The 12,758-nt window shown below is 42.4% G+C and overlaps 1 protein-coding gene across 1 annotated transcript in view; it reads left to right on the top strand.

The window, feature by feature from the left end:
- The first annotated feature begins 892 nt into the window (after positions 1-892).
- The window catches only part of LOC142652480 (desmoglein-4-like), a 32,409-nt gene continuing 20,543 nt past the window's right edge, over positions 893-12,758 (top strand). The window contains exons 1-9 of the mRNA XM_075828115.1: positions 893-980; positions 1,649-1,715; positions 2,029-2,092; positions 4,682-4,717; positions 5,686-5,823; positions 6,392-6,553; positions 6,719-6,863; positions 9,502-9,668; positions 9,816-9,950. Coding sequence (XP_075684230.1) covers positions 893-980; positions 1,649-1,715; positions 2,029-2,092; positions 4,682-4,717; positions 5,686-5,823; positions 6,392-6,553; positions 6,719-6,863; positions 9,502-9,668; positions 9,816-9,950 — 1,002 coding nt within the window. The remainder of the gene's footprint in view (positions 981-1,648; positions 1,716-2,028; positions 2,093-4,681; positions 4,718-5,685; positions 5,824-6,391; positions 6,554-6,718; positions 6,864-9,501; positions 9,669-9,815; positions 9,951-12,758) is intronic.

Genomic DNA, 12,758 nt, shown 5'->3' with positions numbered 1-12,758 from the left:
GGGCAGTGTGGCACTACCTATGAGGGGGCGGTGAGGCACTACCTATGAGGGGAGCTGTGTGGCACAATCCACAGTGGCATCTACAGAGGGCACTAAATTTATTGGGGTACAAACTGGGGGCCTAACTTCTATATGAGGTATAAACAGGGCCTAACTTCGATATAGGGGCACAAAGTGATGTTTTCTGCCATTTTACTGCCGCCGTGAGTTCCTCCACAAAGGGGGCCACTAAGTCTGTGTCGCCCAAGGGCCCACATAAACCAGGAGCTGGCCCTGCATGGAATTTTCTACTTTAACCAAAATTGGAAAATCTGTATATACTGTGGCTGGCTATACATTGTCAAACCCTTCTTCTTATTGGTGTCTGATGACAATTTCAAATGGCCGTATGGGGAGATCTGTCCATTCAGCACCATTCACTGGTCATCTCCAAATAAATCGCTTTGAATAGTGTATGTCAGCAGTCAAACCGATCATTTCATCCTTTGTTTATGGCTAGATTAAGAATTGTTTGTACTGTCCAACATAACAAGAAAAAAAAAAAGAGAGAGCACAGACTTTTTATGTTGTTTGGCTTTTTTTTTTATCAGCAGTATCTGAGTTTCTATTAAATGAGTGATCTGTAATTATAGTTATGAAAGTTATTTATTACAAAACACAGGAAATCAAACTAAACCTGGGGAGGTAGAGAGGTAGAGAGGGATAGAGAGAGAGAGAGAGAGAGAGTGAGAGAGAGTGGTAGAGACAGGTAGAGAGAGAGGGAGGGAGGGAGAGAGAGAGATGGGAGAGAGAGAGGAGGGAAAGAGAGGGAGGAGAGAGAAAGAGGGAGAGAGGAGAAAAAGAGAGAGAAAGATATAGGGGGAGGAAGGAGAGAGAGCAGAGGGAGGGAGAAATGAGAGCAAAAGAGGGAGGAGGCAGAAAAAGAGAGAGGAGTGAGGAAAGAGCGAGGGGGAGAGAGAGAAAAGGGATAGAGAAAGAGGGTGAGTGAGAGAGGGAGAGATTGGGGATCCTTATTAGAGAGAAAGAAAGCTTTTTATGAAGACCTGCTTCTATATCAGTCAAAGCTACTGTCTGCCTAAAAGGTGTAGCTTCTCTCTACAGAATAAAACAAAAACTCTTATGTTACATTTTGAAAGAACTATTTTACTGCTTTTACTTGGTCGTCATTGAGAGATCAATAGTAGTCTTTTTTTGGACCCTGTATTGCAAGTTATAGGGGGTAGACCTGTGGTATGTCAACCCCATTCCCTGTCACTTCCAAGACATCAATATGCCTGTCAAACGTAGCTACCAAAGAAATTTCTGCCGCAATGCGGATGATCCCCAGTAAGTAAAATTCTGAGGTACAGGAGATCACTAAACTCTAATAGAGGTCAATATAACATACATCTCTTCTTACTTTCCCCAATTCTCTGGTTTATATAAATTTTTTATTATCCCTCAATAAACAATATAAAATGTCCAAGATTTCCCAAAGTACATGTGATCAGTTCACAGACTGTAAGTTCACACTAGACGGTCTACTGTGTATTTATAGTCTATGAACTGATCACATGTACTTTGAGAATTCTTGGTAATTTTAGATTGTTTATTGAGGGATAATCAAAGATAAATATAAAATGATATCTTTTACATTCTGCTTTTAAAGCGGTATCCCAGGCAGAGTTCCAGATATCTGATACTTTACAATTCCTAAACAATGCAGCTTCACTAAAGTGAGCAATACATAGTAGATAGCCCTAGCCAACTGATTTTAGGGGAAAGAGATCGGCAAGTGCTAGATTGTTTTGCCAATTTATGCCAAAATTCTTGCATAAACATCAGTAAGCATATATGATTCCCGTGTTATATGAAAAGAGGACTGATGAACCACCGGCAACCAGCCATGTTCTTAAATGACTCCTGAACTTTATTTATTAAGGTGGTGGTGCTGGATTGGGTGATAAGTTTCATGTCTATGAGCACCATCAGAAAATAAAAATAATACTGCCTATGTGACCTTTTCCATCATTTAATATTATTTTGCAGGGATAATCTCAAACTCGCCATACTCAAGATTAAAATCAGCTATAATGTGGCCGATCAATCGGACGTACAAACGATCTGACCATTAATATGCCGGACTAAACTAGCAGATCATGGATGTAGTGAAAAAAAAGCGTATGACAACAGAACGTATTTACGCAAAGTGGCGAATGATCAGCCGTAATTTGCCCACAATGCCATACACGCCTAGCTGCACCCATTGACGAACAAAAAAAATATATATTACAAGTCACATTTTTGCAGACAGTAGTCTTTGAGTAAAACAAAAACGCATACCATGAGGTATACATTTTCCTTACAATGGTAGCCTATTAGCCAGATATGCCTAGGTATGCCAATTCGTGGCTTCCTTTGGGGGTATACGTTGTAAAATTCTCCCAATGTTTACCTCCAACTGAAGGCTCAGACGTGATGTGAATAGATCCTTACAGATACGGATAATGGTCTTATTAGGCCTTGTTCACACAGTGCAGATTTAATGCAGATTTAGCGTTTATATTTTAAACCAAAACCAGAATTGGATTCAGTAGAGGAGACACTTTAAAGTAGCACTCCACTTTTTTTTATTTATTTCCCCCTCCATTTGTACATAGCTGTTTCAGTGAGGTCCTGTGCGTAGAAACTTACCGATCCCCGCATCTTGTCTTTTTCGGGTCCAGTGCCGCTCACGTGATCTTCCCTCTGACTTGTCTGGAGTCACTGTGCTTTTGAATAAACCGGAACTCAGGCTCTCAATGCATTCCTATGGGAGACAGAACGAGGCTCCTTAAGAATGCATGGAGAGTCTTACTTCTGGTTTTCTTAAAGGCAGAGCGATTCAAGACAAGTCAGAGGGAAGATCACTTGAGTGGCGCTGGACCCGAAAACGACAAGATGCGGGGATCGGTATTTCTGCACACAGCAGCCCACTGAAACACCAATGTAGAAATGGAGGGTGCAATAAAAAAAAGTGGAGTGCTTCTTAAGGCCTTCCTTTATATAATTCTCCTGTTTAGGTTCCTTCTTGGATTTGGGTTAAAAATACATGCAAAATCTGCATCAAATCTGCACTGTGTGCACAAGGCCTTAGTCGGAGATCTGTGTGTAAACCCAGCATACTCAAGAACTTTTTAATAGAAAGTATGACGTCTCGCATACAACTTCCCTTTATTGGTCAAGCAGAGCTGTATTCTGTTTTCTGCTCCAGTTCTTTCAATGAAACCTGCCCTTTCTACTTTCCTATTTTATATATTATAGTTCGCATGTTGTGTTTCAAATGTACAGTAAGGGTGAACTGACCCAAAAAGTAAGGGCTCATGCACACGACCGCAGTGGTGTGCACGGCCTGTGATTTGCCGCTCGGACGGCAGCGGAGTGTCATCCACGGGCCGCCCGCAAATCGCTGGCCATGCACATGGCCGTGTACATTCATTTCAATGAGCCTGGACTGCAAAATGCAACAGTAAGGGCGGGTTCACACATGGCGGATTTTCACTTAAATTCCGCTGCGGACACTCCGCAGCGTTAATCCGCAGCGGAGCCGTTTCTCCATTGACTTTCACTTTAATTTCGCAGTGTTCGTTTACACGATGCGTACAATTCCGCTGCGGAGCATAGGCTGCGGAGCGGAATTTGGTGTCCGCAGCATGCTCTGTCTGTTGCGGAGCAGTGGCGGACTCATGGCGGAATTTCTCCATTGACTTCAATGGAGAGTCAAAATTCCGCAATGAAGTCCGCAGATCTTATGTGTGCTGCGGAGCGTATTGTTTTTACTACCATGACATTTCTTCATTCTGGCTGGACCTATGTATTTCTAGGTCTACAGCCAGACTGAGGAAGTCAATGGGGCTCCCGTAATGACGGGAGCGTTGCTAGGAGACGTCTGTAAATAGTCACTGTCCAGGGTGCTGAAAGAGTTACGCGATCGGCAGTAACTGTTTCTGCACCCGGGACAGTGACTACCGATCTCAATATACATGTATCTGTAAAAAAAAATATAAGTTCATACTTACCGAGAACTCCCTGCGTCTGTCTCCAGTCCGGCCTCCCAGGATGACGTTTCAGTGTAAGTGACGGCTGCAGCCAATCACAGGCCAAGCACAGGCTGCAGCGGTCACATGGACTGGCGCGTCATCCAGGGAGGTCGGGCTGGATGCCGAAGGAGGGACGCGTCATCAAGACAACGGGCGGTAAGTATGAATTTCTTTTACTTTCACTAGGGAAAGTGCTGTCCCTTCTCTCTATCCTGCACTGATAGGGAGAAGGGAAGCACTTTTCCTGCAGTCCGCAGCGGCCAGTCCGCATCAATTTTCTGCACATTTTGTGCAGATCCGCAGCCGTAATCCGCAACCCGGATTAGGTGCGGCATTGATGCGGACAGTTGCGGAGGAATTCCGCCATGTGTGGTCATGCCCTAATAAGACATGTCCTATCTTTTTGCGGTCCAGGCTCCCGGGTAAATAACGGACCGTGGAAACCAAGGTCGTATGTATGGGCCCATAGAAATTATTGGGGCCGCAATTCACCCGCAAATTTGCAGGTGAATTGCGGCCGCAAAAACACGTTTGTGTGAATGGGCCCTATCAGGAATGGATTCAAGCACATTCATAGATCACATAATCTTCCTGTAGTAACCTCAGTATTTTTTGTTTTCTAGATATGCTCGCAATGCAGCTGTAACTGGAAAGTCCAGGTATTATATTGTTTATTTTCTATTTTTTATTGTAAAATATTGCTTCTTTTTTTTACAAATTAAATATGACAGCATGGTACTATATTCTATCAGTACTGATCACATGTAAACAGCTTAGAGTACAGGCTCTTTGGCTCACAAAGAATGAGCTAGACTGGATACAATTGTAACAAATCCTCAGCTGTGAGCAGGAATAGGTGTGCATGAGTTTTCAGTCTCTGGATGTAGACAAAAATATTTTGATCTACTGACTGGAATATAAACACTGAGTATATTAGAAAATTACCAAACTACAATGTAAGACACCGGAAAAACCCCTGTAAGGCTCTGTTCACATCTGCGTTGGGGTCCCGTTCTGACGTTCCGTCGGAGGTTTCCGTCAAACCTCCGACAGAACGTTAGAACGGGACCCCAACGCAGATGTGAACAGAGCCTAATATGCATGGCTGACTTACTGCTGAGCACTCATGTAAGGCCCTGTTCACATTGCGTTATTTGGACTGTTTAGCATATATGCTGTGAAAAGGTACCGAGCCATACATTAAACGGAGGTTGTGACAGATGCCTAACAGTGGCATCCTACACCCATAAACTATTATGGCATCCATTTAAAGTATACATCATGAACTTTTCATGACGTTTACCTTAAACGGATGCCATAATAACATATGGGGGATTGATGACAAGGTTGGGAATCTGTCACATATAGGCTACTATGGCTTCTGTTTAATGTATACATCATGAAACCTATTGAAAATGTCATGACCTATACGTTTGATAGATGCCTTTGACATTTGCCGAGCAGTGGCATACATTACCCGTAGGCTCCCATGTTAAAAACAAAATGTACAATGTGAACTGAGCCCAAGTTAGAGACTTCTATTTATCAATTAATGGGATAAATTGGGTTACATGAATTCTAATGAACTATATATAGCTGAATTTTTATATATATATTTTTTCTGCAGGTAAACAAAGGAAAAGATTTAAAAGGTCAGATATCATGGGAAGACTTTCATCATAAACGACAAAAGCGTGAATGGATTGTGCCCCCGGTAAATATAAGAGAAGAAGAAGACAACAGATACAGAAATCCTCTAGCAAAGGTAACAATTTAAACTGTACTCAGGATGGACTTAAATTCTGCAGGATTTACGTCAGAACAAAAGTTTCCCATTATTTATTTTATACAAACAACAGTTTTAAGTATTATATATTAATAAAAGTGAGTGTCAAATGGATTACTGTATTATTCAGAAGATATGGTTAGATGTCCGGGCAGTCATTCTCATACATTGAATGTACCCCCTCCCTATCTACTGCTTCTGTACAAAAACTGCCATGGCTCATATTGTTTATCTAATGCAAAGTTCCACTAATTTTCATATTCATAATCATAGGCACAAGCCTCCGAGCCAGTATATGCAATAAGGACAGTAGGATGTGTGCTCTCCTATCTTGTGGCACTCTACTATACCAATATACAACAGTCTAGTTGTGGGCAGTCAGAAGCTCTCAAAAGAGATCATCCATGGCTTCCTGACCAGAGCACCATCTTCTTCCATAATGGTGTACTCTGCCATGTGATTCGGGGTTCTAAAGTAAAGCAATATTGAAATCATTAGCATATTGTGTTAAACATAATACAAAAATGTATTATCTTTATGTTGACAGGTCCATTCTGACATTGAGGTGAAAAAAGGTATTATACACTATCAAGTGTCCGGACAAGGTGTGGATCAACCTCCCTATAGGCTCTTTATAATAGACCCTAAAACAGGATACCTGAACGTGACTGGAGTTGTTGTGAACCGTGAAGAAATATCAATGTTATTTGTAAGTTACATTACTTAATACACATTGCGATAGTTTCATTTAATTTGGTGACTAAATAACTGATGTTAAATCATCACCATTTTCCTATCTGCAACCAATAATTTTAAAGCTTTATCATTCATCACCATTAGTACATTTATTATATTGTTTTAATGATTATTTTAGATTACGGTCCATGCTTTGTCCGCTTCCGGTCAAGAGGTAGAGAAGCCGCTACAGCTGCGGGTGAGGGTCTTGGACATCAATGACAATTCACCAGTATTCTCCCAGAGTGTTTTTTTTGGCTCCGTAGAAGAGAATAGTAAAGCAAGTAAGTGATGCATGTTCTAAAAAAAAAACAATAAAATTCAAGGTAATGTGAACATGTGCAAGCCTCCCACTCTCTAAGAATAGAAAAAAATGAACAAATGTGTAAAGAAATGAGCCCAAGGGATGGGAAAAAATGGGAAGAGTAGCTCTATACTCACATCTGCTATAATTGCATAGGAAAAAGGGGGAACAGACCAAAGTGCATGAATTATAGCTACATAAAACAATTATCTTCTTCTTGTGAGTCCACAGAATATAAAGCAGATCTATCACCATATGTCAAAGGTGAGGGGACAGGGGGAGCGCCCCCCTCATGAATACAGCGGAATCATAACTCTGTATTCTGTGTTAGGTCATATTATTTTGTGCTGTTTGGGCTAATAGTCCAGCAGATCTCTATGCTGCCTTTAAATATGGCAGCATATTATGGTGATATAATCGCTATACGCTTATAGGATACAAAGGTGATGTATGGAGGAAAATAAACCGGACCAAACAAACAGAGTGTAACTTGAGACTCCTGGGCATCAATGCAAAATCTGTACCTTAAATGTTCACACTACGTTTATTGTCTCCGTTTGACATAGATACGGCGAGAAAAGTTCCCAAAGTACAGTATATGTTAAATGGATTGAGTGACGGATGCCAGTGGCGTCCTTCACCGATAGGATAATATGGGATCTGTTTAACTCATACATCATGAGAGTTTATGATGACAAATTACTTAAACAAATACCATTATATCCTATGGATGATTAATGCAACTGTTAGGCTGGATTCACACGAGCATGTTCGGTCCGTAAAGGACGGAACGTATTTCGGCCGCAAGTCCCGGACCGAACACACTGCAGGGAGCCGGGCGTATGAGTCCGTGGAACTACTGTCCCGTACTGAAAACATGATTACAGTATGGGACAGTTGTCCTACAGCGAGGCAGGGACTCCTAGCGTCATACATAACTATCATGCTAGGAGCCCGGCTCCCTGCAGTATGTTCGGTCCGGGACTTGCGGCCGAAATACGTTCAGTCCTTTACGGACCGAACATGCTCGTGTGAATCCAGCCTTAGGTAGCCGTCATAGGCATCCATCTCTCATATGCTCTAATGGCATCCATTTAACTTATACGTCATGAAAGGTTCATGACATACAGTACACGTAAAACCAATGCCTGTGATGTATGCCAAACAATGCCACATAACACCCATAGGTTCCCATGCTAAAAAAAATGTATACCGAGCGGTATATGTTTCTTTACTGAATGCCTCTTAATAGTCAACTACGCTATTCTGTCCAGCAAAAAAACATAAATGTATACCGACATATACCAGCCTGATCGGGTGAATGGGGCCTATGGATACTTTTAAGGGCATGACCACACGTGGCGGATTTCCTCCGCAACTGTCCGCATCAATGCCGCACAGAATCTGCGTTGCAGATTCTGCTGCGGATCTGCACAAAATGTGCAGTACATTGATGCGGACTAGCTGCTGCGGACTGCGGGTAAAGTGCTTCCCTTCTCCCTATCAGTGCAGGATAGAGAGAAGGGACAGCACTTTCCCTAGTGAAAGTAAACGATTTTCATACTTACCGGCCGTTGTCTTGGTGACGCGTCCCTCTTTCGGCATCCAGCCCGACCTCCCTGGATGACGCGCCAGTCCATGTGACCGCTGCAGCCTGTGCTTGGCCTGTGATTGGCTGCAGCCGTCACTTAGACTGAAACGTCATCCTGGGAGGCCGGACTGGAGACAGACGCAGGGAGTTCTCGGTAAGTATGAACTTCTATTGTTTTTACAGGTAACTGTATATTGGGATCGGTAGTCACTGTCCCGGGTGCAGAAACAGTTACTGCCGATCGCTTAACTCTTTCAGAACCCTGGACAGTGACTATTTACAGACGTCTCCTAGCAACGCTCCCGTTATTACGGGAGCCCCATTGACTTCCTCAGTCTGGCTGTAGACCTAGAAATACATAGGTCCAGCCAGAATGAAGAAATGTCATGGTAGTAAAACCAATACGCTCCGCAGCACACATAAGATCTGCGGACTTCATTGCGGAATTTTGACTCTCCATTGAAGTCAATGGAGAAATTCCGCCATGAGTCCGCCACTGCTCCGCAACAGACAGAGCATGCTGCGGACACCAAATTCCGCTCCGCAGCCTATGCTCCGCAGCGGAATTTTACGCCTCGTCTAAACGAACACTGCTAAATTAAAGTGTAAGTCAATGGACAAACGGCTCCGCTGCGGATTAACGCTGCGGAGTGTCCGCAGCGGAATTTAAGTGAAATTCCGCCACGTGTGAACCCAGCGTAACTGATACGCAGGAAGCTTTCTTGGGATATAAGTTAAACGTATACTGCAAACGCAGTGTGAACACAGTCTAACATGTTCCATATATAATTCATTAGCATAAAGCATAAAGCTAAAATCGCTAATAAAGTGGTCAAAATAGATTGTTTTTTTAAATAAAAAGCACTTCTGTCGCCTACATTATAGCGCCGATCTCCTTATGTAGGAGATAGGACACTTATAATGTGGTGACAGAGCCTCTTTAACATCAGCCCAGAAAAGTCAAACAGTCTTCAATATAGAATGAATCTCATAGATCCATTTTTATTCTTTTATTTGTGTGTTTTAGACACTCTAGTGATGCAGATCGTCGCCACTGATGCAGATGAAGAAAATACAGTCAATTCTCAAATTGCTTATAGAATAATATCCCAATCTCCCAGTGATCCTGCAATGTTCATTATGAATCAATATACAGGCCAAGTCTTCACCATGTCTAATACTCTGGACCGAGAGGTATGCTTTAGAAATCTTACATCTCAAGGCTACCACAAAGCTATTTAAAAATCATAATGCTATATAAAGTATAATAAGAAAATATATATCTGTTATTGTAAAGTCTCTTCTGAGTAGGACTTATTTAAATGGTGTCTTTTATTCTAGACGGTAGATGGCTATAGCCTTATTGTTAGTGGATCAGACTTGAATGGAGCTGCTGGTGGAATGTCTGGACAATGTGGTACCGACATCAAAATTTTAGATGTGAATGACAACTTCCCTACACTTGAGTTTGATTCGGTGAGTACACATCACTACTGCATATAGAGATTTAATATACTCTTTAGGCATGTACTCTTACAAACAGTAGCCACTGCAAAAACATATTGAGGTTATTAAAATTTACATTAAGAATTCTGCTAAATGTCCTTAGGCGTCGTTCACATCTGAGTTGGGTTCATGGTTTCCGTCTGAGCTTTCCGTCAGGGGAACCCATGAACGGAACCCTGACTGTAACAAACGGAAACCATAGGCTTCCGTTTGCATCACCATTGATTTTAATATTGACTGATCCGGTGCAAATGGTTTCCATTTGTCACCGTTGTTTAAGGCCCCATGCACACGAACGTGCTTTTGTGGCCGCAATTCTCTCAAAAATCCACGGGAGAATTGCGGGCCCATTCATTCCTATGAGCCCATGCACACGACCGTCGACCGTGTTTTCCACGGTCCGTGCATGGCTCAGGAGCCTGGACCGCAGAAAGAACGGACATGGGCTCATAGGAAATAATGCATGCGGCCATGTGCACGGCCCGTGATTTGCGGGCGGCCTGCGGGTGTCAATCCGCGGCCGGCCGACCCGAAAATCACGGCCATGCACATGGCTACGGTCGTGTGCATGAAGCCTAAGTGTTCCGTCGTTTTTACGGAATCAATACCGTAGTCAACTGCACTATTCATTCCGTCAAAACGACATAACCCTTAACCCCTTCCCGCAACTTGGCGTAACTGTACGTCCAGGTGAGCAGTAACTTCGCGCACCTGGGCGTGCAGTTACGTCCGCGCTTTAACAGTTAACCGCCGCGTGGCGCTACACCGCAGCGGCGGTTAACTGTGCAGGGTGTCAGCCCTGCTCTCCCCATTGCCGATCAGCGGCCTGTCGCCGCTGAAATTGGCAATTAACCCCTTCGATGCGGTGGTCGATTGCGATCACCACATCGAAGAGGTTTACAGCGGATCGGCAGCCCCCCACATGTATTTGCGAGGGCTGGCGATCCTTATCATGGCAACCAGAGGCCAGACAATGACCTCCGGGTTGCCATGTACGGAAGCCTAGGAGGATCAGCCTCTGGCCGGTCCTCCGATGCTTCCTGTCAGTGTCACTGTCACGTCACAATGACAGTTAGAACACATTACACTACGTATGTAGTGTAATGTGTTCCAGCAGCGATTAGAGCTGCAAGTCTAAGTGTCCCCTAGTGGAACAAGTGAAAAAAGTAAAAAAAAGATAATAAAAATATTTTTAAAAAGTGTAAAAATAAAAGTTATAAGTGACATAAACAAAGAATGCTTTTTTTCCTATAATAAGTGTTTTATTATAGGAAAAAAATTAACGCGTTAAAAAAAGTACACATATTTGGTATCGCCGCGTTCGTAACGACCCCAACTTTAAAACTGTAATATTATTTTTCCCGCAAGGTGAACACTGCGAAAAAATAAACGAAAAACAGTGCCCGAATCACAATTTTTTGGTTACCAACCCTCCCAAAATATACAATAAAAAGTGATCAAAAAGTCGCATGTATGCCAAAATGGTACCAATACAAACTAAATCCCGTCCCGCAAAAAAAAAAACAAGCCCTTACAGTGCTTTTTTGACTGAAAAATATAAACGTTATGGCTCTCAGAATATGGTGACACAAAAATTTATTTATTTTATAAATAAGTGATTTTATTGCACAAACGCTGCAAAACATAAAAAAATTATATACATCTGGTATCGCTGTAATCGTATCGACCGGCAGAATAAAGTATAATGGTCATTTATAGCCCAGGGTGAAGGCCATAAAAAAACGAATAAAAAACATTGCCAGAATTGATGGTTTTTGGTCACCTTGCTTGCCAAAAAATGGAATAAAACGTGATCAAAAAAAATTCTGGTACCCCAAAATGGTACCAATGAAAACCTACAGATTGTCCCGCAAAGAATAAACCCTCACACAGCTCCGGTGGTGAAAAAATAAAAAAGTTCTGGCTCTCAGAATATGGCGATGCAAAATGTGCAGTGTTCCAAAAGCAGATAAGATCCGACACCATTTATCAGTGCGATACCGGCCACAGATCTGCGGATTATAATTTATTTACTGCATTATTATACCCTCTTATTACACCCTGATGTACTCCGCACAGATTACATATGCCCCCCCATTACAAACTGAAACACCAGTAAAACCCCAAACAGAACTACCAAGCTACATCTGCGCCCCAAAAGCCAAATGGCGTCCCTCCCTTCTGAGCCCTGCAGCGTGCCCAAACACCAGTTTACGCCCACAGATATGGCATCGCCATACCCGGGAGAACCCGGTTAATATTTTATGAGGTATTTGTCTTCAGTGGCACAAACTGGGCATAACATATAGTGCACTAAAATGGCATATGAGTGGAAAATTGTAATTTTCACTCCGCACCATGCGCTGCGCATTAACCCCTTCGCGCACCACAACATAGCATGTCTTAGTGTGAGGGGTGATGTACGGAGTGTCTCACGTGAAAAATAAAGAATTTAAAACTGCAAAATCACAGTTTTTTTGGTCACCTTCGCTCTACCTAAAAATGTAATTAAAAGTGCTCAAAAAGTTGTATGTACCAAAAAATGGTACCAATAAAAACGAACGCTCGTCCCTCAATAAATAAGCCCTCATACCGCTCTATTGACTGAAAAATAAAAAAGTTGTGGCTCTTGGAACGCGGGGAGGAAAAAAACTAAACAGGAAAAGAAAAAAAATGGATCAGTCCAGAAAGGGTTAATTACTTTCTAATGAAAAAACATTTATGACCAAACGTGGGGTATTGCCATACTCGGGAGAAATTGCTTTACAAATGTTGGGC

The sequence above is a fragment of the Rhinoderma darwinii genome, chromosome 5, assembly GCF_050947455.1.
Source record: "Rhinoderma darwinii isolate aRhiDar2 chromosome 5, aRhiDar2.hap1, whole genome shotgun sequence".
Classification (NCBI taxonomy): domain Eukaryota; kingdom Metazoa; phylum Chordata; class Amphibia; order Anura; family Rhinodermatidae; genus Rhinoderma; species Rhinoderma darwinii.
The sequence above is the reverse complement of the archived record's forward strand: the minus strand, read 5'-3'. Positions and strand labels throughout refer to the sequence as shown.